This window comes from Amblyomma americanum, chromosome 6, assembly GCF_052857255.1.
Source record: "Amblyomma americanum isolate KBUSLIRL-KWMA chromosome 6, ASM5285725v1, whole genome shotgun sequence".
NCBI lineage: Eukaryota > Metazoa > Arthropoda > Arachnida > Ixodida > Ixodidae > Amblyomma > Amblyomma americanum.
Window position 1 is genome coordinate 104,515,584 of NC_135502.1, and position 25,504 is coordinate 104,541,087.

Genomic DNA, 25,504 nt, shown 5'->3' on the forward strand with positions numbered 1-25,504 from the left:
TGCCGGGTGCCAGGCCGACCGCCACTTGCAGTCAGCAGAAATGCGTCAGAGACATGACGAGGGCTGTCTGGCAGCACTCATGTCAGGAGAGCGCACTGATTCGTCAGTGCCTGAAGAAGCTATGTGCTGGACGGCAATAGAGCACAGGGCCTTCTAGACGACATGGGGGTTGTAGGCGTCATTTCATCCGAGCTGGATGATGACGAATGCGCGCTCAGAGACTGAGGAGAAAGAGCGCAGTTTTGAGGTTGCCAGTAAAGGCATCAAAGACAAGCCTGAGCCAGGCAGCACAGGCGAATCGGCTGACAATAAGAGAGATATTGTCAGTGAACAGGAACGTCGGCGACCTAGGCTACTGAAGCAGCATATGCTTCCAAAGAAGAAGCAGCAGCTAATGCGAGAGTATTTCCACCGAAAGATGAAAGACAGGCATAAGAAAGAGTGGTGCCCCATAAGGAGAAAAAGGGCAAGCGCACGAAAACTGCTTGCCACCATCGGAAGCTCAGCGTCGCAGGCAAAATGGCCGCAACAACATCACTCACGTTGCCAACAATGAGACTAGCTTCAGAATCGGAGCTAAAGAAATGTGCGTGGCATCGCCATCGCGCAAAGCGAAGCACATAAGTGAGCCGAGCAGACCAACTTGGGTAATAAGATAAACTGCAAACAGAAAGCATACAAGCATTCGCGCCGGAAAGAGTACCAAGGCAGGAAACCGATATACAAGAGAGCGCTGTCCGGGAGGCGAAAAGTCAAGGAGAGGGACAAAGGTAAATGTTGCCGCGAGCGCACACAGAGCACGATGCGCAAAGACACCTACTCTCATGCAGGCACCGCAGTTACGGAAGAAGTCGCAGTCCCACCGGAAGCGGCAAGCGTGTGCAGAGAAAATGCCTGTGTGGCGCATAAAGTGCGAAATTGTACGGGGCCGCAATGACAGGAGTAACAAGATAACTGGCACGAACAAACCGTGTAAGCACTCGGCCTAGCATAGATATCGCGATGGAAAGCAGCCAATCGAGATAATGCTGTTCAGTAGATGTAAAATCAAAAGGCCGGATAAGGACGAACCTCACACCGAGAAAAAAGAAAGTTGGTGCGTAAGGAATTAAAAATTGGCGGCGGTTTAGCTTTGGTTAAACCTGGAGTGACGCGATAGCTACAGCTGGCCAAGTGGAACTTGGCCACATGACCAACCACGTCATGACCCACGTGATCAGCCGCGGCGCCACGCCGCCGGCAGCTGCTCCGCACTACGTAATCAACCACGTGACAGCGTGGCAGCGCCGCCATCGCCACGGTGTCGCCACGCTGAAGACTCGTAATGCTACTGTAATGTAGCTATCGCTACAAAACTTGTGGAAGGTCTCATTTGCCACCACGAACGAAGAAAAAGAAAGGACTGTCCTATCGGAAGAGTTACGCAATCGTAATGTAAAGTCGCGACTGGTGCGCGAAGCGTAAGGAAAGGGACAAGTCGTCAGTCCGAGAAGATGGAGACATCTCCGAGAAGACGGAGGCGAGCAGACGGAGACATCAAGTGAGAGAGACGCTCTCCCGGCTCATCGCCGTGTCCCTTTGTGTGAGCACGCTGTGCTCTTGGCCACAGTGCCGTTAATGTAACACCCTTGTTTATACTGTACATAAATGTTTCGTTGACTCACCGTCGCCTTTCCGTTTCGTCGCTCAGCTCTGCGTAACTGTGGCAGCAGTCTGATGTGCCCCAGTCCCGACAGTAGAGACAGTCTGGGAGGCCCGAGTTGTAACAGTGGTTATATAGGTGGGATGGCCATTCCTAACAACAGCTACAACTTCATTTCAGCATTCGGAAACAAGGCGTGCGTAGTGAGCTTTTCAAACGTAATTAAACTTGCAGGCGATATCACTGACTGACGCAAAAGCACTCGTTCCGACCGCAACCACTTCCACTACTATGTAGGCCATGCCACTACAGTCACACTTGCCACTGCGCTCTGAGGCTCTGTACAGTCAAGTTTGGTAACGAGCCCTGCGCCATCCATCGCAGCTTTCACGAAGCTGTGGGTCGGGTTTAGCGGGAGCGCCGCGTGCTGCACCACACTTTCAGGTGCTGTCACGGCACTGCAACGATGGCTAGTACTAGCGGAAATGACCTGTAAGGCCGCCGGCGCATGAATGTGGACCCTGCGCAGTGCGTGATGTGGCTGCCCGTTAAGCAGAGCTGTACACCAGCATGCACCAATGTAACGTTTTATAGTTCTTTTATTTCTTTTTGCTTTCAGTGGTTCTCGAGGTGTCGAGTAACCAGGAGAAACTGTGGCCCGGTAGGGCTGACATTTGGGGAGCGTGTAAGGCCGCCGCTCTGTTCCAGCTGCGTCCCTTGCAGGACGCCTGCACACGCGGAAGCGCCTTTCCATTACAAGAGAGAGCCCCGAAAGCAAAGTGCATACGGGAAATGGATAGGCTCGTTTGACGCACCGCCGCCGTCTTGACGAGACCCCCTTACGACGAAGGCTATCGTCGGAGAGGCACCCGATTTCCCACAGCGGCCCGCAGTGCCGCGTGGCCAAACAAAGGCGTATTTCAAGGATGGCAGTGACGAACAGCTGCCGTGCTCACCCAAATCGTGAGAAAACAGGGCCGTTCCTTATCTGGTTTGCCGAGGTGGCAAAGAGTACTCAAAAGGGCAATTACGGCGTTTTTCTGGCAATGAGCGGCGAATAAGCCCATTCATTCTTATTAGCCGAGCGTCTCGCCGTCTGTGGTGGGGCGGCTTCGTGGCCCTTTCGCTTCCTCTTCTGTTGCTGACGGGCGACACGGACTGATGGTGGGTGGGAGCGTATCAGTGTCAAGAACTTGACGAGCACGTAAGCGGAAAGGGGGGGGGGGTAGTGGTGTGCCTGAGGAAAATCGGAAGAACGGCTCCGAAGGGAGAGCTTGAGGATACTCTTACTTGTTAGAGGGTGGTGGCGTATTTGTTTTTGATTTGGTTTGTGTTGTTAACGAGACGCTGGGTTCGAGGCTAAGCCCATCCCACGGGGTAGTTCCCATCTCGCATGCTATTTTTGATTGGAGAATTGATGCTTAGGGTGGGCCACTGAAAATGACCGCCCTTAATCTTTTGTTAAGGGTTTAAAAGCGCAAGTGAACGGATGGAGTCTAGTCCAGTCTGAGCTTGGGCTCCATGCTTAGCATCTTACGTGGTTCTACTTAGGCTCTAACCCTTCGGGTCGATGAGCAAAGTAGCGCAAAGTTTGTTCATTGTAAATTCATGTCTGCTTCTTCCGGTATAACTCTTTGTATATGTATGCTGTAAATATATGCTCTGATGTCATCATCTACAAGCACGCCTCCTGTCCACCTTGCACGCCGAACGACACTAGAGGAAGGGTTCATAAACCTTCCTCGAAGAAACGAACGACTGGAAATTCTACTTGACCTAAGGAATTTCAGGAAACGAAACGCACAACTGTCCGTTATGCTGCGTCCAGAATGATCACAGCCGGGCAGGAAGCTTGGCTTCAAAATGTGCAAGTTTTCGGGTAGGCTGTGGGTAGGCTGCACGACCGAGAAGTGAATTGTAGCTACCTGGAGAGTCAAGTAGACATTCTCAGCCACTTTCAACGTCAGTTGTAGTGGCGTGCATTTAAGGCCACATTTTTTAATTACGCGCACGTTATAACTCCTGCGACGTGCGTTTAGAATTATAATAGCGCTATAGCTACTTTCTTGTCGCGGGCTTTGAACCGCTCTTTTGGTGTTTGTGCGGCTTCTCGTCACGCTTTAGTTTCTTTGACGTTTGTGATCATCTGAAACACGTACGTACTGTAAGAATCAGAAGTTAAGGGAATGCGAGGAGGGGGATTATTTCGGCACTGTCGCGCAAACATATCTGCTGAAATGTACGGATGCATGACAGGGCGCGTACTTCCACTCGTATTAATACCTAGCCACATGGTTTGAAAGGTGGCCCTACAATTTTTTTCATCCGAGAACTTACATCCCGTAAGCTTTGGTCCCAATAGCGCGTACTGATGGCCACAAAAGTTTTGTGAACATCGAAATCACGACAAAGCTGGATTTCCTCGCCTGCTGGAGGTGCGGCCAGGCATTGAGGGGCGCACTGTGCAGGTCGCGCAGGGAAGTGCGAAGAACACGCTCCAGGTTGTGGCTGCATGCTTAGATCGAGTGCCAAACAATCAGGCTTTTTTACAAACTTCATGTCCCATAAATTTTTGTGTTAGTCTATGTTCCGCGGCGTGCGCACACCTCGCCGTAGTTCAAATTAGCTGTTGCCGATTTATTGTATTATATTTTATATTCAGAGCGATGGCTGCAAATTTGTGCCGAAGTAGTCAATAAGCATTTACACTAAGCACCTCGCGAACGCATAAAAAAGAGCGCAGTTGAAACGTATACCAATTACTATAGCCAGCCGAGTCTACGCAACCAAGAGGCCTCCAAGAGATGAAAGGTTTTCATACACCATAATCGTCCCATAACAACCATAGTATGAACTGCTCATTAGAATGCTGCGTTCCGCTGATGCCAAAGAGTGAATTTCTGCAATAAAATAAAACGCAACTGAATTAAGCTCTCACAGCGTATTGCGGTAAGCCTGTAATGGGCATAAAACCAGAAAAGGCAACTTGCGACACTTAAAAGCACACCGCATGATGCAACGCAAGAACACGGCCGGCGGTTGTACACAAAACTCAGCGGGAACTTGAAAGCACGTAGCGCGGTCAGCGCGTTCGCCTCCCCAGTATCGTCATACCTGCCGCGGCGGCGCTGGGTGCGGGGCTGCTCCGCAGCGCCCTCTGGCCACTGTGCGGAGCCTATGCATAGGAAATTCACCCTGGGAAGCTGCTTCTCGCTGGTGTTCGTGAGGATCCTCGCGCGAATAAATAATGCTTGCAACTACCACCAGCGGCTCCAAATAAACACTTCGCGACACCGGCACTATGCACAAGCGTCTTGTGTAGACTTCAGCGTAGGCTTGAAAGGGCTCAGTGAACCCAGTGTAGACGGTGACAAAACAATTTGGGGGAGACTGCTGCTCGCCGCTGTTGTACACAACGAAGTTCGAAGTCACTGGCAACACTCGTAATATTTACATGCGGCCAATATTATGTTTCTCCGCATAGCTACTACCTACCATGCCTGGTTTCTCACCCCGTTTCGCGGGCGGCTTTCTTGCACAGGTACAATTGAAGAGGCGGGGCCTAGCACGTCACGGGACTGCAGACAGTAGCTGTTATGCGGCCATCCGGTAGTGCGTCCGAAAACTGACGTTGTCCAACTTGGCGCACACGGGCGGATGCGTTCATCCGCCCCTTTGTTCGGCCTGTGGGCACAGTTGTAAGGACGGGTCCGCTAGCGGCTCAAAAACTGTCGTACAGCGGCCCTTAACCGCTGCACTACTGCGACAAGACTGGTACGAGGACTCCCAGAGATATATTAACGTTAAGTAGAGAATGACTAATTCTGCATATATGGATATTAACTATTACGGTATCGCGTAGCGTCATACCCTTAAGGCGGAGCCGAAGTGCCTAATTTTTTCATGAGTTATTTACATGTTAACTATTACATATCTGTTGACATTTTTTTCGCATTTTACATTGCTTAAAGGTATATCTGTTAGGAGAAAGTGGGGCATAACGACAAAAAATTTGTAAATTCTCTCCATTATTTTTTGTTCCCGGATATACAAAAAACAAGTACTGCTGCATCATTCTCTACTGTCCTGGCATTACGCTCATCAAATATGAAAAGTCCAGTTGAATAGGAACAAAGTAAAATGTAATGAAATTTAAAACTTGAAATTATCACGTTTTCTCCTATATCTAACAGGGCAAAATGAGAGCGCATGGGTCCATAATGAGACGGCCTTTCAAAGTCACCATATTATTGATCTTACAATGAGAACACACGGGGTTGGCTCCATGGACATCTAGGCTATTGTTCTAGGCTATTCGAATGAGAGGCACTGCGTACTTGGAATGAATCCGGCACTGTTTTGTAGCGCAGTCTACACCGTTCTCACCGCGGGGCTCTGCGTGCAGCCGGCCGGCGCGAAGTTTTGGAATTGTCTGCCCTCACCGCAACTTTTCTTCCTTTTTTAGTGCCACAGCTATTTCGCCCAGCCGTGTTGAGAGGACGTGGGCTTTGTTTCAATTCGTAGAGCTCGAACACGAGGTTTCCAATGTCAGTGCAGGCCAGAACAAACAGAACTCTCGATTATCGGAGTCTTTTGTACAAATAGCTGTACATTCCCGCCAGATAGTATGCAGCGCTTATGTTCGCAGTACGTTTTATACAGTTTCTGCTCTTCATTTTTTTCTCATTTTCTTTGCTGTTTTGTGGTGGGCACTTTTGGCAACAGAGAAATGCTTGACGACACTGGCGCCGCCGCAATCTCTCCACAGCTTTAGAGCAAGGAATAAAATATAACATTTGCTTTAGTGACATCAGAACGTCACAAGGTTGCGTTTTACTCATGTAGGCTCCTGTGAAAATAACTTTAGCAATGCGCAAACTTTCTTAATTTTTGCATAATGAAGGAACAATCAACAATTTTAATACCTGAACAGTTGCGTTAATCTACGACGCCATGTTGATTAGGCTGCACAGTTCTGAAAAATTTCACGTGCAGAATTTTGCGCTATTCCAACCGCTTTCTCGCGTTCACCAAGGCTCACAACGCAATTTTTTCCATGCTTAGAAGGAGCCAATCTGGTCAACAATCTGAACAACCATAAGCAGTACTATAGTGGACATGTGGCCGGTCATAGCGCATAAATACCAAGCAAAGTGAGAGGGCCCTAAGTAAAAGAATGTATCGTTTTGCCTTATGGTACGTTTTGCCCCACTCTTACGTAATGCATATAAAACTTGAAATGGGCAGCTTCGTATGCGATGTACACACAAGGAGTGACCGACTTTATTAAAAAAGTTTGTGCATAGCCTGTTTCAATTCTGCAAATCCTTCTCATAAACAGGGGTCAGACAATCAATGACTTCAGTTAGGAAGTGGGTGGTTTACGTTTCTCAAATGAAATACTTTACGAGTGGCTACGAACCCATCTCTAGCTAAGCAACATTGTGCTTTACATTAATAACATCTTAGAATTGAACCATTTGTCAGAAATTTTTTCTGAGTGCAAGCAGTTTGAAACCGGAGGTGGGCAGTGCCCCCTCTGGAGAAATGTTGAGAGGGCGACTGCATCGCCCCCTCCCCTTGTATCCCCTCTTATGGAGTCCTTGGGCGTTTCTGATATCCTTTGTGGAATAGCTGCTGCTCATCACAAGGCTAAGATATTGAAAGAACAAGTGCTGCCTTAAGCGTTCTTTCCTTATGTCCTTTTACAGCGATAGCTGTTAGTTGCCCGCCCCTGGCTTTCTCGTCGCCGCCGGCGTAACCGGGGCATTAACGCACCCACCGTGGCCTTAGTGACCTTAATGTTACGTGAGCTTACGTCACGGTCAACCTTGTTTGCATAAGCCTACGGGTGGATTCTTTGGAACAGCCGCCTGCCAGTACAGGGGTGCATCACTTGACACAACCAGTGCGACGTGATGTCACTGTATCTTTTCTACCTAAAAGCATCCCCAAAACTAAAACTAAATGGCTACACAGCTATCGCTGAATCTCGCGTTGCATAGTGGTAACGCCCTGTGAGTTTTTTTTGTTCTTCCTCTTGAGAAGAATGCTCCTTTATTAGTCCAGTTCAGCATAATCAGGTTGTGGTTGGGGCTTTTGACACCACCTTACCTTTGTAGTGAAGGCGCCTGTATCAGAAAATTGCCGTGGTTGCCTCTCTCTGGACGACTTCGATTTTGAGGCACTGTACTTTAGTGCAGCGTGTCGTCGTTTTCTGCAGATATCCCGAATTCGCCGCATAGGCGTGTTCCCAGTGGGCCTGGTGGGAAGAACTTACCTCAGCTCTCCTGTGGTGTCGAGAAAGGGTGTCGTGGTGGGTTTCTACGACTCGTGGCTCCCTGAATACCGCCGCTACGCCTTGGACATGGCCGGCTTCGCGGTCAACCTGGAGCTGGTGCTGTTAGCCCGCAATCCCCGGATGCCTCATAAGAAGGGCATGCTTGAGACGGGTTTCATAGGCAGCCTCGGCACCGATAACATCGACTGGGAGCTTCTCGCAGGCAACTGCACCGAGGTAAACACTGGATAACTGCACACACTTATCATGCACAGAACCGCGTACGGCAGCCGGAACTTGAAACGATTCGCTGCCAATGTATGTACATACCATGTCAAAAAGTGTGCAGCTGAATGGGTTTGCTTGTGAGGCCTGCAGCCTGATTCTTTATGCATCCTCAGCAACTGCAATCTCTCGAAAGAGGACGGCTTTGCGTCCTTAATTTCTCGAGCTTCGGACTGGTAGACGTGTTGGGGGCGCACCTCTAGACAGCTTAGAAGCAAGCCCCGAGGGCTGTATACTTTTTACGGGAGCTGTACATGGTTGGTGAAAACCTTTCAGAGCCCATCATTTGCATCCAAGCCGTGAAGTGGAACACTTATGCCGTGCCTATTATGCTCACCAAAACCGCCACCTTGGACACATATTGCGTTTGTGGTCTTCAAGGATGCCGCAAGTACTTAGAATTAGACCATTTCGCCGATATACTTGGGAAGCTGTGCCTGCTTAAGGCGTATGACTTTGCTCCTCCCTTAAACCTGTGAGTACGCCAGCAGTATTTTTAAGGCAGTGTTGCGAATGCCTGTCACTTTATTTTCGAAAAGGGTACTGAAAAGCGTGGGACGAATTGTAGGAACGATCGAGATGCGTATGTTGCAGAAAAAGGCAAAAGGCCATCGAAGGAACGGGAGCAAAATCTATACGATGATTGTTGTGTCATTTAATTTTCCTTAATCGCTTGTGCTCCATATAAGGACGGTAAACGAATTGACAATGAGTATAGAGCCCATTTATTTGACATGCAGCATGTGCATAACAACCGCCCAGTTGAGTGCTTGTAAAAAAAAGCGTAACAGCGGTGAAAACGGAGCACTGCGTGTGGCCCTTTCATTGCAAGGAGCATGGCTGCACTTGACATAGAAAAGTTCGCGCTGAAGCACCTGGTCTTAGCTAGCTGCTAGGCAGGATTCACCTCCATTAAAGAAAAACAGAAAATACTCGTAGACACCGGGAGCAGGCACCCAACACACAAATCATGCTAGGGGGATGGCTCCACCTAACATAGGAAAGTTCGCGCTGCAGCACATGGTCATAGCTAGCTCACCTCCGTTAGTGAAAAACAGAAAATACTCGGACGCACAGGGAGCAGGCACCCAATACACCAATCATCCTAGGGGGATGGCTGCACCTGACAAAGAAAGATTCGCGCTGCAGCATCTGTGGTAAGCAAGCTGCTAGGTAGGATTCGCCTCCATTATTGAAAAACATAAAATACTCGGAGCCACAGGGAGCAGGCACCCAATATAGCAATCATGCTAGGGGGATGGCTGCACCTGACATAGAAAGGTTCGCGCTGCAGCATCTGTGGTAAGCAAGCTGCTAGGTAGGATTTACCTCCATTATTGAAAAACATAAAATACTCGGAGCCACAGGGAGCAGGCACCCAATATAGCAATCATGCTAGGGGGATGGCTGCACCTGACATAGAAAGGTTCGCGCTGCAGCATCTGTGGTAAGCAAGCTGCTAGGTAGGATTTACCTCCATTAGTGAAAAACAGAAGATACTCGGAGGAACCGGGAGCAGTCAAACAAGGCACCTATCATTCTAGGGGGATGACTGCACCTGACATAGAAAGGTTCGCGCTGCAGCATCTGTGATAAACAAGCTGCTAGGTAGGATTTACCTCCATTAGTGAAAAACAGAAAATGCTCGGAGAAACCGGGGGCAGTCAAACAAGGCACCAATAATTCTAGGGCGATAGCTGCACCTTATATAGAAACGTTCGCGCTGCAGTGTCTGGTGTAAGCTAGCTGCTAGTTAGGAGTGACCTCCATTAGTGAAAAACAGCAAGATACTCGGAGGAACCGGGTGCAGGCAAACAAGACACCAATCATTCTAGAGCGATAGCTGCACCTTATATAGAAACGTTCGAGCTGCAGTATCTGGTGTAAGCTAGCTGCTAGGTAGGAGTGGCCTCCATTAGTGAAAAACAGGAGATACTTGGAGGAACTGGGAGCAGTCAAACAAGGCATCAATCATTCTAGGGCGACAGCTGCACCTTATATAGAAACATTCGCGCTGCAGTATCTGGTGTAAGCTAGCTGCTAGGTAGAAGTGACCTCCATTAGTGAAAAACAGAAGATACTCGGAGGAACCGGGAGTAGTCAAACAAGGCACCACTCATGTTAGGGGGATGGCTGTACCTGAAATAGAAAGGTTCGCGCTTCAGCATCATGTGTATGCTATCTGATAGGTAGGAATGACGTCAATTAGGGAAAAACAAAACACTGGCAAGAACCGGGAGCAGGCAAATAAGACACCATGCTGCAGTCATGCTATGGGTATGGCTGCTCTTCGCATAGCAAGGTTCGCGCTGCAGCATCTGGTGTCAGCTAGCTGCTAGGTAGAATTGACCTTCAGTAGTAAAAAACAGAAAATACTCGCAGGAACCTGATATGCATTGTTGCAAGTAAGCCCGCACTTGAGCAGCATGTTCGCCATCTCCAGGAATGTTTCTGAAGCGTGAAAAGCTAGACGAGTTCGTGATGGCACCAGTGTATAATGCCAACAAAGACGACAGCACAGTGGAAAAGTAGGACAGGGTCTTAGTGGCAGGTTTTATTGAGAGAGCGATGAGTATAGATACGGGGGACACGAATATCGCCTCTGGCTTGTTGACTATGATCTCTCTGATAAGATAACATATCCCCCCTTACAAGGAGGAGGAGAAGGACTTTGATGGAACAGGAGAGGTCTGCCTGGTTGTTGGCCTGGCATTAGGAGGATGTACCTCTTACTCAGGCCGGTGGCCTATTGTTTAAGTGAAATAGTAAACATTGCGTGAGAAAAATGAGTTAGGAATATATATCCTACGTTGGCAGTGAGGGCGACTAGAGGCCCAGTGTCAGAAAGGTTAGACACTCCAGCAAATTCGGACAAAAATTTCGAAACTTGTGCCACCACTTCGCGCAGTTTTGCGTGCGCTCCCAAACACCCTTAGAGCGTGAGGGGGTAGCGGTCTCGGTCACAAAGGAGATGCCCTCGACTCAGCGTGGCAAGCTCAGCCGGAGACCAGCTAACAGGTGACAAGGAGGTTGGTAGTTTGGTGCCCAGCTTTCGCCGGTCGCAAGCGAGAGAATGGGTCGGAGCCAAAGGTTTACAAAACAAAAAGTTTGTACAGCTAAGATACGATACAGGGGATTTCACAATCACCCGTACGAGCAGATACGAAGTAATTTAAAAATACAATGCAACTCGTGCGAAGTAACAATAGAGAAAGATACAATTCAACAAAATCTATGCACCTAAAGTGCACTAACGCAGAGAGACACAATCAAACAAAACACAATTTGTTCACCGGGCCCTGCGACAGTCCGACGACCCGAGGAGCACGACGGGGCCGATCCGCAGACTGGCGCATGTTGCCTCGCTGGTCCGTGGCTGGGCGAGTGGTGTTCTCCCGGGAGTCGAGAGGGTGCGCTTCTGGGAAGCTTAAACGGCGGCTCGGGCTAACTGACAGCGGTTGAAGCCCCTCATTTATAGGCGCAGACCGCGTCTGTTTGTTCTTCGCGCCAAGGCAGGCGCGCACATACACGCAGCTTCAACTGCACAAACTCCTCCTCCTTCTCGCGCCGGGCGCGCGACCCCATTCGAGCGCGGAGACCACCTTCGAGAAATTTCTGCTTCCTTCTCGCATGCGAAGACGCCGGCGCGAGAGCGAAGGGGAGAGGGTATCACTTTAGCGCGGTCAAGGTCATGACCTCTCCATCGGCGATGAGTAGAAACTACTCAGACATTCTAGAGAAATCGACGCCGCGCGTGGCAATGTTCACTTTGGCGCCGCGCCGGCGAGCTGAGTGGAAAGTCCAAGAAAGGTTTACGCGCTCTCCGGGGGTCCTTCCCCGCTATTTTTTTTATTTTATTTTACCGCGCGCGGGCGCGATTGCTTACGCGCAGCGCCGTTTTTTTCGAATATGCGCAGAATTTTGTGACAACTTGTAAGAAACATTTACGGTAATATCAAGGTAAAGGTCCATTCTTCTGATATGTAGCAAAATCCTTTTTAACTGTTTCCATCGGTCGCATCGAACAGTTGAAACTGCCTTAGAAAACCAATGGGAAACGCTGTTTACTGTAGCGAAAAAGTTAATAAACTTCTGTGATCTGTAGATATGTTGATTGGAATAGTGAATTCTTACAGTATATATAAAAAAAATATTGCTCATAAATAGTTTCCCGTCCACTATTTTTTGTCCAGAATTGCTTGGTATGACAATTCAAACGGGTTTCGCTAACACTGTGAATTTTGCGTTTCTTCAACAGGTTCTAGTGTGGCACACGAAGACCAGAAGAGGAAACTTTCCTGAGATGAAAATTTCCGCAAATGAGCTTTTCGTGGGCACTAATATACCGATATTGTACAAGAATATCTTAGGCAATTCGATGCAATAATAAAATCTCCTGCAACACTTCCTGCACAGTTTTGTGTGTTTGTGGTGGGTGTCGTGTTCCATAGATGGCCGTTGCTATCCGGCAGGGACTCCGAGGAAGCTGTAGGTTGGCCAAAATAGGTTTTGCTACCTAATCCCTTAATTCTCTGGCGTTGGCAATGTGGAATAAATGTTAACTATCAGATTTTATTCATTGCAGGTCAAAGTATTTGAGAAATCCAAAAATAAAATGCTGACGCTTAATGATGGAATGGTTTCTGCGTGCCTGAATACCAGTTTATTTTAATTTCTGTATGGCTTGGGACGACAAAAGCGTCCACATTTATAAGTTGTATGCAGAAATCAATAGCAACACTTATATTATCCTCGTCACCTGCCGATAAAGCAATACGCCTACAAATTAATTTTTTTTCATGCTTGTTAGCTTTTGTAGTTAAGTAGTTATTGTACATTAGCATCCATTAACCGCTGCCAGATGTCCACCAAGGAAAAATATACAGCTTTCTTTGGTAGGACAGCTTTATATCTGTATATTGCAGAATGGTGACGATCTTCCAGCAGGCCTCCCGCATATCTGGCAGTTGTAAACTTGATCTTGCTTTGGCGAATAAGTTAAGAAGTATTGTCATGCAATCACTAGAATACCTAATATCACTCTGCCAGTATAAAAGAAAACTCTTTTTACAGTTGATATGCTGCATGACGCTCCGGGCACTATGGGGTAAATAAGCAAGGAACAAAGAAAAGCCTTTTTAACGAAACCTCTAGAAGAATTGTAAGTAAACTCTGCATTTGAAAAAGTAATCCGCGAGATCTGCTGGCTGCAAGCGCGGTTCGGTATTAGGCTCTGATGTTTTTCTTTACCGGAAGACCGAAATGACTTAATTGAAAGATACAGAAGTTTTTGCCTTGCTAACGAGAACTTTTATGATCCATAGCGCAGCAACAAAACAGGGGACAAGCACAAGCGCCAAACTTCCACTAAGGCTTTATTTGGTGCAGGCAGAATTTATACATGAAGAAAAGAATGATACCTGTCAGATTAGGCAAGATAATTTGTGAACAAAAGCTTAAAAAGCACGTGCAACAAACTTCCCCGGTAGGCATACTGCTCCGAGTACAAAAATGCCGTATCTTTCTTTGTCAGCGACAATGACGGACTGCTGACGTAGCTTTCAGGTCCAGTTCTTTCGATTGCAGCATCTTCGATAATTTCCCTTGTTAATCTATCCGCATTTCTGCCAATCACCTCGCATTATTTAAAACCAGGCTTGCATTTATGAGCACGACAGTGCCGTGCCAAATTGCTGGAACCGCCATCCTCAACTTCCCTATGGTGCTCACCTAATCGCTCATTAAGGCATCTGCATGACTACCAAATGTACGCTTTGCAGCACGAAAGCAGAATTTTGTAGACTATTTCCTCAGTGCACTGCACGAAAGGCTTTAGTGCACTGACAGCAGGCTTCAGAATAATTGCACGATTCGGCATAGAAACCCTTTCGCGACCATGTGTTTCCATCGGTCGCATCGAACAGTTCAGACTGCCTTAGAAAACCAATGGGAAACGCTGTTTGCTGTAGGGAAAAAGTTAATAGAAAAAGGTCAAGAGCCGCCGGGTGATCTGTAGATATGTTGATTGGTATAGTGAAATCTTACAGTATATATGAAAAAATTGTGTTCATAAATAGTTTCCCGTCCACTATTCTTTTGTCCAGAATTGTTGAGTATGACTAGTCATACGGGTTTCGCTAACACTGTGAATTTTGCGTTTCTTCACCAGAATAACTTGTGGGCGGCACGCTGTCAAGCCGAGCTGGCTGCTACGCGAGACACTTCTTCGTCGCAGGCCTGTACGCGATTGCACTATCTCACAGCTAAGGCACGAAAATATGAACGCGACCTCATCACGACGGCAGTGACATGCGTGGTGCGAACAGTTTTTTGCAAAATCCTCGAATGCCTCTCTCTGGCGAACATTCCGTACAATGGAACACGGTCGCCGTTCTGCTGACGCAGCAGCAACCGCATGCTTCGCAGCTAACTTGTCGCAATATGATTTCGCGAAAGAAGCAGCGCTGAAGTTATTCTAAAATACAATGCAGTGCCTTCTTCAGCCGCTAGTTTTAAAATGGCAAATATCTTAGCGCATGTATATCAACTGTCATCTGATGTCGACGCAATTGCAATCGCGTGTCCGTTCAATATGCCTGAGTTGCTGGTTGGAATAGATGATGCGAGACGGCAAACAGCGCCTGGCCCTGACTTCAGTACGAGGTTTACAAAAACGTGAGTAGAGCTGCGCTCCCTCAACTACTACACACCATAAACAAAGTATGGCTTGATGGCGTCGTGCCCGAGAGCTGGAAATCCGCTGTCGCGTTTCCTGCCGCTAAAACAGGAAAGCCGCCAACGGACTTTGCAAACTTACGACTTATCTCCTTAAAGGGACACTGAGGAGAAATAGAAGTTGTCTTGTGTCGATAGAATAGCAGCTCCTGATCACAAAAACGCCACTCTTACTGAAAACAAAGCTCTTGTAATGTAGAAAATAGCAAGAACCAAAATACAGGTGTCGCCGCCACAGGCCAATCTCGCAAGTACAAGCGTGATGACTTCCTAGGACAAGAGGCGCCACCTTGGAGAAATTTTCCTTACTTCATGGAAGCCACGAATCTCTGAGGCTGGCAAAGGAAGGTTGCGCACCGCAGCGCTAGCCGTCAGAAATCACGGAGTCTGCGTTTACGTCACGTATCACGCCACTCCGTTCTGAGACGTCATAAGAGTTGCCGTGGCGTCATAAGAGTTCCCTGAGTTTGAATCAGAGCGGCGGGAAAAACTTTTTCATCTTCGAATCCAAATTTCTTTGAAATAAATGCATCTTTCGCGCCCGGACAAGCTGCAACAAAGCCATGAAATGCCGAACTGTCAGATTTTGCTAACAAAAAAAAAATGATAGAGTTCTCCTCAGTGTTCCTTAAAGTCCACCTCTGTGCAAGCTGGCGGAGAAATTTCTAGCCACACGATTGTCGTGGTGGCTAGAACAGCACGGTTTTTATCAGCCTACTCAATTTGGCTTTCGTCCATACATAGGTACGGAGGATGGACTGGCTGTCTTGCCATTTGCAGTTTTGCCATCTAGCCGCAGCCGCAATGTGCGTACCGTTTTAGCAATAGACGTTGAAAAGGCATGACATCAGTGATGCTGCCATCCGGAACTCTTTTGACATGCTTCATCTCCCTCACAGAGTGCGTAGTTTTGTTGAATCATTTTTGGAAGGCAGAGAATTTGCAATACGCCGCAGCGGTGAAGCAGTAGGATAATTTGTTCCGCTCTGCGGCGTGGCCCAGGGACAGTGTTGTCATCGACGTTATTTAATATTTCTTTGACCCCGCTGGCATGGCGCTTACATTACATCTGTGACATAGAATTTCTGCACTGCGCTGATGACACCACGGTGTGGAGTACTCACCAATACCTGCTTACTCAGGAGGCTGCTCTTCAAACAGTCATGGATGTTATCTCTAATTGCTCATCATCCATCGGCCTTCAACTTTCCGTGCATAAAACTACATACACGTCGGTCGCCAACCGCTGGGGTCGCCGTAAACTTGCTGCATGTACAATCGCCGACTGCTTGGCTTTTTCAGGCAAAAAGGCAAGCTATTCAGACTTTGGGGTTGATTGGGAAAATTGCTCCTAAACCGGGTGACGCAGGCTCGTTCGTTGCACGGCAGCCACGTATTGTTTATCAAGTCCAGTTTCAACATCCTACGGGAGCCTAATGGGATCGCCTTGAAGCCGTGAACCGAGAGGATATGAGAACCATTACATGCCTCACACGCATCACACCGGCCATAGCTTTACAAGAGAATGCGCAACTCAACACCATTTGTGAGCTGGTGCAGCAGCGACGCAATGCCACGCACGCACTGAGGGCTTATGCAACGTCACACTCCATTCTTCAGCCGCCAACGCCAGTTCTTCCCCCATGGAAGTTTTTACAGCTCAGTGATAACAAGCGAACAGATACTCGCCTACAAACATCTTCTAATTCGGCATCGTTGCTTCGCCAGAAATTTGAAGAACAAGATGCTTGCCTGCCTGTAGGGCCCATTGTTGTCTACGTAGACGCAAGCATGCAAACCTGTGAAGCAACAGCAGCAATCTACTGCCCGTGCAGACCTGTCCTCAATCATACCTCTAGGTTTCGACTTACGCAAACCCTACCTTTTGTGCTGAGCTCGTTGCAGTTCAAGAAGCACTCTGCTCCGTGGCCGACATAACTATGCTCCCTGCGGCCCGCGTTATCATCCGCACGGGCGCCCTTCAAGCAGTGCGATTGCTACGACGTGTTCATCATCATCATCATCATCATCAGCCTTACTACACCCACTGCAGGGCAAAGGCCTCTCCCATGTCTCTCTAATTAACCCTATCCTTTGCCAGCTGCATCCACTCTTTGCCTGCAAACTTCTTAATCTCATCCGCCCACCTAACCTTCTGCCGCCCCCTGCTACGCTTACTTTCTCTTGGAACCGACTCCGTTACCCTTAAAGACCAGCGGTTATCCTGCCTTCGCATTACATGCCCTGCCCAAGCCCATTTCTTTCTCTTGATTTCGACTACGATGTCATTAACCCGTGTTTGTTCCCTCACCCACTCTGCCCGCTTCCGATCTCTTAACGTTACACCAATCATTTTTCTTTCCATGGCTCGCTGCGTTGTCCTTAACTTAAGCTGAACTCTTTTCGTTAGCCTCCACGTTTCTGCCCCGTAGGTGAGCACCGGTAAGATTATGCTGTTGTACACTTTCCTCTTGAGGGAAATTGGTAAACTGCCACTCATGATCTGCGAGAATTTGCCATATGCGCTCCACCCCATTCTTATCCTTCTAGTTATCTCCCTCTCATGATCCGGATCAGCTGTCACTACCTGCCCTAAGTAGACGTATTCCGGGACAATTTCTAGGCTCTCCCTGCCAACTGTGAACTGTTGTTCCCTTGCTAGGCTGTTGAACATTACCTTGGTTTTCTGCATGTTAATTTTTAGACCCATCGATCTGCTCTGCCTGTCTAACTCGTTGATCATGATTTGCAGTTCACCTCCTGAGTGACTCAGCAAGGCAATGTCATCAGCAAATCGCAGATTATTTAGGTATTCTCCATTTATTCTTATTCCCAACTGTTCCCAATTCAGGCCTCGAAAAACCTCCTGCAAACATGCGGTGAACAGCATTGGCGAGATCGTGTCTCCTTGCCTGACACCCTTCCTTATTGGAATTTTATTGCTGACTTTATGGAGGACTATAGTAGCTGTGCAGTTGCTATATATATCTTCCAGTATTTTGACATAAGGCTCTTCTACCCCCTGATTACGCAATGCCTGTATGACTGCTGAGGTTTCCACTGAGTCGAATGCTTTCTCGTAATCAATGAAAGCTATATAGAGAGGTTGGTTATATTCTGCGCATTTCTCTATCACCTGATTGATAGTGTGAATATGATCTATTGTGGAATATCCTTTACGAAAGCCTGCCTGATCATTTGGTTGATTAAAGTCTAACGTTGCCCTGACTCTATTAGCAATTACCTTAGTAAATACTTTGTAGGCAAAGGATAGTAAGCTGATCGGCCTGTAATTTTTCAAGTCCTTGGCGTCTCCCTTCTTATGAATTAAGATAATGTTTGCATTCTTCCAAGCTTCTGGTACAGTCGAGGTCATAAGGCATTGCGTATACAGTGTGGCTAGTTTTTCTAGCACGATGTCCTCTCCATCCTTCAACAGATCTGCTGTTACCTGATCCTCCCCAGCTGCTTTTCCCCTTTTCATTGCTTCTAAGGCTTTCTTTACTTCATCTTTCGTAACTGGCGGGATGACGCATTGCTGTGCACTGCTGTTCTCATTAGCGCTCCGATTACATTGGCTACTGTACAGGTCTGTGTAGAACTCTTCGGCTACGTTAACTATCTTATCCATATTGCTAATGACATTGCCCTGCTTGTCTCTTAATGCATACATCTGGTTTTTACCTATGCCTAGTTTCCTCTTCACTGTTTTTAGGCTACCTCCGTTCTTTATAGCATGCTCGATTCTCTCCATATTAAACTTCCTTATGTCGGCTACCTTGCGCTTATTTATTAACTTTGATAGCTCCGTTAGCTCTATTCTATCGGTAGTGTTAGATGCCTTCATGTTTTGGCGCTTCTTAATCAGATCTTTCGTCACCTGAGATAGCTTCCCGGTATCTTTTCGAACTGTCCTACCGCCTACTTCTACTGCGCACTCCGTAATTATTGATGTCAGGTTATCGTGCATTGAATGAACATCAAGATCATCGTCCTCAGTTAAAGCCGAATATCTGTTTTGCAGCGCTATCCTAAACTCTTGTGCTTTCCCTCTTACGGCTAACTCGTTAATGGTCTTCTTCTTCGCTAGCTTCTTCCGTTCCCTCTTCAGGTCTAAGCTAATTCTAGACCTTACCATTCTATGGTCGCTGCAACGCACCCTTCCGAGGACGGCCACATCCTGAATGATGCCAGGTTTAGCGCATAGTATGAGGTCGATTTGATTTTTAATCTCACCATTGGGGCTCTTCCAGGTCCACTTCCTGTTTTCTCGTTTGCGGAAGAAGGTATTCATGATCCGTAAATTATTTCTATCCGCGAATTCGACCAATAACTCTCCCCTGCTATTTCTAGAGCCTATCCCATAGTCACCTACTGCGTGGTCGTCAGCCTGCTTTTTGCCCACCTTCGCATTGAAGTCGCCCATCAGTACAGTGTACTGCGATTTTACTTTATTCATTGCTGATTCTACGTCCTCATAGAAGCTTTCAACGGTCTGGTCATCATGGCTGGATGTGGGTGCGTAGGCCTGCACCACTTTCAGCTTGTACCTTCTATTCAGCCTAATTACTATAGCTGCTACCCTCTCGTTAATACTGTAGAGCTCCTCTACGTTACCAGCTATATCCTTATTAATGAGGAAACCCACACCTAGTTCTCGTCTATCCTCTAACCCGCGATAGCACAGTATGTGTCCGTCCTTTAGTACTGTATACGCCTCACCGGTCCTCCTAACTTCGCTAAGCCCTATCACATCCCATTTAATTCCCGCTAGTTCCTCAAACAGCACTGCTAGGCTAGCCTCACTAGCTAAAGTTCTAGCGTTAAACGTTGCCAGGTTCAGATTCCAATGGCGGCCTGTCCGGAGCCAGAGATTCTTAGCACCCTCCGCTGCGTCACAGGTCTGACCGCCGCCGTGGTCAGTTGCTCTGCAGCCGCTGGGGACTGAGGGCCGAGGGTTAATTGGTTTGATCATAGAAGGTTGTGGCCAAGTACTACACGAGGGTGGCCAAATCCTGCTCTGGTGAGGGAGTGCGTTGTCTATGTTCTACGACGTGTTATCCGCTGCCAAGTAATACGTCAGGACATCAACCGTTTTGCGGCACGCATCCAGCAGACAGTACGTATTGAGTGGATCCCACTGGATCTTCTGACCGCTCAAAGCCAGGCAGATTTAGCGACCCGCCTTGCGAATCCAGACTCATCATTGCCTCGGCTCTTTCATTTGGACAAATTAACCGTCCTTTTATTAAGAAAGGAACTCCTCCTGCGCCGCATACGTGCTCTCATCCCTGCGTGTGCGGTAACCCTCCCCCGCGGTCTTACCCTTGCAGAGGAGGTTGCGTTTCAGAGGATCCGGGTCGGGGTTGCGCTCACACCTACCGTCACTCGGAAGTGGCCTCAGTACCGAGATTTGTTTCCTCGGCCTGGGTGTCCGATATGTAAACGCGAGGACAATAAAGCCGACATTCGCCACTGACTGTGGGACTGCCCAGCTCTCAAGCTTACAAGGTTCCGGCACCTGAAGGCAGCGGGTCTTTCACCGAGCAACCCTGCTTCATATACCGCCTGGGCGTAGGGGCCATACCATCGCTCACTACTGGACATTTTAAAATCAACTAACCTTTTTTCATTGCTTTAATCATTACTTTATCCTACATCACACCTTCGCCCATTGATGTCCTGAGGCGATACATGTCGTTTTTAGAAAAAAAAAGCAGGGGTTAATTTTATTAATCGCGGCGTCATGAAAATCGGTCGCCACCATTGGCTGGAAGGCCTCTTTTGAGAGGCATCTGGCACTTTTTTCTGGAGTTGTATTCGACTATAAGAAGAATCAGCGCTGGCGAAACGATATCTGCCTGCTGCGTGAGTGCCTCTAGAGCACAGTCACACATTTTTGTCAATGTTTTCTTGTAGCAACATATATATGAAAGCGCTCTTAAAAAAATTGTGTGCGGACGAGACAGAAAGGGCCGCTAAGTGTCACTTCGTTACTTTGCTGGTGCTGGCAGTGCAGACAGCGCAGGAACAGCTTGCCGAACCACGACGGCGCAGTGCTCATCAGCCACCGAGCTTATATTATTAAAATGATTACTTGGCCGAACCAGAAAGAGTCATGTAAACACGAGTCGCTATTTGCTAACGAAGATGGCTGTGCTGAAATGACAAACACGCACATGTGAAGTGCACAGAGTTCTGCGCATAACTGTGTCCATTATAACAGGCCTTATACAACATGTGTGTTTGGTGATGTGATAGTCGTCCACAAGAGAGCCCAAAAGGTGGTGATACGATGATTTCATTTTGATTACTTTTGCGCTTTCCCCATGCCTCGGCCGTCACTGTAATCACTAAGTCAAGACAGGCATATGGTAAGGAGTGAATGCAATCGAACAAGAAAAGTTGTATCATTGAGTTATTACAGTCATTATGTACCTTCTATCCGATGCTTACAAACCGATTGAGAGAACAAGGTGCGGTTAATTGCGCCGTGAAAGGAACGCCCAAGAGGACACCTCAGTGTTCTCGCTTTCAGCCTGCATAATTCACGAGACTTCTATATTTAAATTTAAACTATAACGATGTTCATACAAATCCATGAACAGAAGGACGAACGGGCGTAGCTTGATCAGTTATAACCCAACGGGTAGTTACTGGCCAATTTTGCGACCTTATGTTCTGCGAAAGGAGCCCGACAGGCATTGGCCGTAATTACCGACAGGGCTAAGTGCGAAAAAATTGCGCTTCTGTGCAAGTCATTCACCCTTTGCAAAAGAGAGTTTGTTGTCGATATCAGTAACTTTAATTGATCTCCAAAGAGATCGTTGACCGTCTGCCACCCAGCTTTCATGCCGGCCTTGCGCGAGAACCAAAGAACGATTACTTTATTCTAGTCAATTCTATTGCAACCTTCAAGAAGAGAGACTGGTTCACAGAATGTCACCACCATCGACAAAGAAGTGCGAGCTTTTCGTGAAACTTCGAAACAAGCGCGATTTTGCTTAGGCCGCATTAAGAAGTCTAGGAAACGCCTCCATACCAAATTTTTTTAGCCATCCCCTCTTGTTCCTGGAAATCTCCGATAGTATTTGACCGGAACGAGCATGAAATGATTGCTAGCATGAACACAATGAATTGTTCACACTGGTGCAGTATATGCATGTCATCATCGTTCTGTTCTCGCGACAAAGCTGTTCGATAGTTGCAAATTGAAAATTGTTTTTTTTTTCGGGAAATAAATGGCGCAGTATTTGTCTCACATATCGGCGGACACCTGAACCGCGCCGTAAGGGAAGGGATAAAGGAGGGATTGAAAGAAGAAAGGAAGAAAGAAGAAAGGAAGAAAGGGGTGCCGTAATGGAGGGCTCCGGGATAATTTCGACCACCTATGGGTCTTCAACGGGCACTGACATCGCACAGCACACGGGCGCCTTTGCCGTTTCGCCTCCGTCGAAACGCGGCCTTCGAAACCGGGAACTCCGGCTCAGTAGCCGAGCGCCCTAACCACTGAGGCACCGCAGCTGGTATGTTACAGGCTTTTAGGTTCTCTAGCGTCGTTGACCCTTGCGTACAAGGGGTAAGCGGGCTTCGCTGCGACGTTATCCGCGGCATAGAGTTTCTAAATATCACCGAGTGGGAAAGGTGGCGCCACTATCTATGCGAGTTTCTTAAAGAGCATTTCATCCGCCGTTGGAATGTCAGGGAGAGGGCGCATCGTACTTGGCTTGGCTGAAAAACTTAACTGAGACTGCATAGATACAAATTTTAATAATAATAATAATAATTGGTTTTCGGGGAAAGGAAATGGCGCAGTATCTGTCTCATAAATCGGCGGACACCTGAACCGCGCCGTAAGGGAAGGGATTAAGGAGGGAGTGAAAGAAGAAAGGAAGAAAGAGGTGCCGTAGTGGAGGGCTCCGGAATAACTTCGACCACCTGGGGATCTTTAACATGCACTGACATCGCACAGCACACGGGCGTTTTGCCTCCATAAAAGCGCAGCCGCCGTTGTCGGGTCGGTTTATATGTTGGAACGAAGCGCTGTTTTACAATCAATGAGCCCTATAATAAATTATGCTTGCTCTATATTGCAATATATGAGCAGAAAAACGATAGGCGTAAACGAGCACCAAATTGACTCATGGCGAGAGAGGGCTCTCTCTTCATACCACCAAATTTAGCTAAACGCGGAAAATAATGTTTTTGAATTTAACAGGCACACTTTTCACTGCAAACATTGTTTTAAAAAAATGTTACAACTTGAAATAGTGCACTACAGAAGCTTCCGTTTTCGCATTGTGAAAACAAAGAGATACGTTTCATTAGTGCAGTCTGCAAATGCGGGTTCGCGCCCCAAGGGAGAGATAGAAGCCCTTTAATGAAAACAAGAGCAGGGAATTTAAAACAGGTGTTGAAAAATCGCTGGCATTTTACTCTGCGTGGGGAAGGGAATTTGGGAGAAAAAGGCGGAAGCAGAGCGGCGCGGAAAAGGTAAAATAGAACAAATAAAAAGAGAAGATAAAGTGCAGCCATTAAATGCGTACGAAGGTGTATCGGCGAGTGATGATGCCCCAAGCACCCCACGTGCGTGCTACGTCAGGGCTATGATTCGTGCCATGAGCAACTTCCTCGAGCTCTCGCTTTTCTATGAGAAACTAGTTCGCACGCACTAAGTGCCGGCTCTTGCCATGTCCTGGTGCGCTGCAGTTTCAGGTTTTGTCCAGGAAAACATGAATTAGGAAGCGGAAACCGGTCCTACCGGTAAGTGACGGATGCTTACAAGTGCTATATGCGTGTGTAGGGCCTAGAATATTCTATATATAGTGCCAGTATATTCTAGGCACCATAATGCGGATATCTACTTGAATTATTTCATGAAGTGGAACTCGTCCCTGCATGCAATGCGCGGCCACCGCCAGTCTTTGAAATGAACCAAACTTAATCCTCGGCGAGTATGGTTAACAAGTTGCGTTTGTCGGTGTACTTTGCGCTTTTAAAGTGTCTCCGAGAACCCAACGAGAAATGTCAGAGTGGTCATGGCAGCAGACTGCTACGTCACATTTTTTAAAGCCGGAAGCGAGGGCTCCGCCATGACACTTGGCCGTTTTCTCAGCCAATGGCATGTGAGCGCCGCGAAGATCAACGCGAGCGGCGCGAGCAGATCGAGCCGCGCCAGGCTGTCGGCAGCTGTCAGATACGGCGGAAAGTGAGACTTCTGCTCCCATTGACAACAAAGACGCTGCGATGCCCAGCTGCTGCGTTCCTGGGTGTCGGTCGCGCACGCCAGGACAAGAACCGGGCGTCACTTTCCACACGTAAGTATACTGCATTTTGTTTTCGTATTTAATTGACTGCGTAATGAGTAAAATGCATGCTCGCAGAACATAACGCACGACACGGCGTGAACGTGGTATTCGTACCGCCCCGGCCTTATTGGTGGCTCTTTGTCCGAGTGCAATGAATAGTATTGTTTTCAAACAGGTTTCCGAAAGATCCAGAGCGAAGGAGGCAGTGGACTGAGGCCGTTAGACCAGGCCAAAGAGACTGGGAGCCAGCAAAATGGACCTGCGTATCTTCAAAACATTAATTTCCTGCCCGAGCACTTCGATCGGATGTCGCCGCTCGTAGTTCGTATACGTGCGGATGCCGTCCCCCTTCAGGTGAGCAACCACCTTCTATACATTTTCAAGAGATTGGAAAGAAATGCTCTTATTGAGAAGGTGCTTTATTATAACTTGACTGCATAAGCATGCGTTCAATATGATGTTTTAGGTGTTCGTGCAAGAAATAGAACGATTTGTGAATAAATGGCTTTAGCTAGACGTTATGATCGAGTAGCGCGGTTACAGTACTCCCGCACTGATAAAAAGTAATTGTGTCATTATACTCCTAAACTGGCTGCGGTTTATATATGGCTCTGGTGAAATTCTGCTTACTGTACATGATAATTTATTTATTTATTAGCTTACGCACTCCATCATTAGAAGAAGATAAAAAAAAGAGAGCATCGAGCACACCACAGTTTTCCTTGGGGCATCATTTCTATTTAATTATTACTTGTAGTGTGCAAATGTTTGCGCCTAGCAGTAGGCGGTGCATTTTTTGTCATCTCGGCGATAGCGCCTGGGAAGTGTCACTGAGAGAGCACTGTAATTCCTTAAAACTATAGTTCGTTTACAAAGGAAATCACAAAGAAGTTCCATAAGGCATAGAGCACCGTACGTATTTGCTCGCGTGATTTGCGCACGTTTTTTCTTTAATTAATGCTCCAAAAAGAGGGTACGCAATTTACTCGCAAGCGAGTTATCCGAACACGTCCTAAAAAAAAGGTTGGCACGGGGTGGCATGACATGACGGCACGTGCTTAGCTCAAAGCAATAAACGCGCAAAGATTCAATCGCGAAGTCAGCCGTGGGACGAGATAACGGGCAATAAAACGGGGCCCTTGCGTGTGGCCCGACTGACTAGCGGCAAACCGTATAGCAAACGGTACGGTAGAGTTTTGGATTCGAGCGCGCGCGCAACTGTTCGTCCGGGACAGCGACCGCCAGCGCGAGCAA

At 47.6% G+C, this 25,504-nt stretch overlaps 1 protein-coding gene across 1 annotated transcript in view; it reads left to right on the top strand.

Annotated features, from left to right (window-relative positions):
- The window catches only part of LOC144095432 (galactosylgalactosylxylosylprotein 3-beta-glucuronosyltransferase P-like), a 51,272-nt gene extending 38,678 nt beyond the window's left edge, over positions 1–12,594 (top strand). Inside the window, exons 3-4 of the mRNA XM_077629173.1 lie at positions 7,866–8,159; positions 12,466–12,594. Coding sequence (XP_077485299.1) covers positions 7,866–8,159; positions 12,466–12,594 — 423 coding nt within the window. The remainder of the gene's footprint in view (positions 1–7,865; positions 8,160–12,465) is intronic.
- The last annotated feature ends 12,910 nt before the right edge of the window (positions 12,595–25,504 follow it).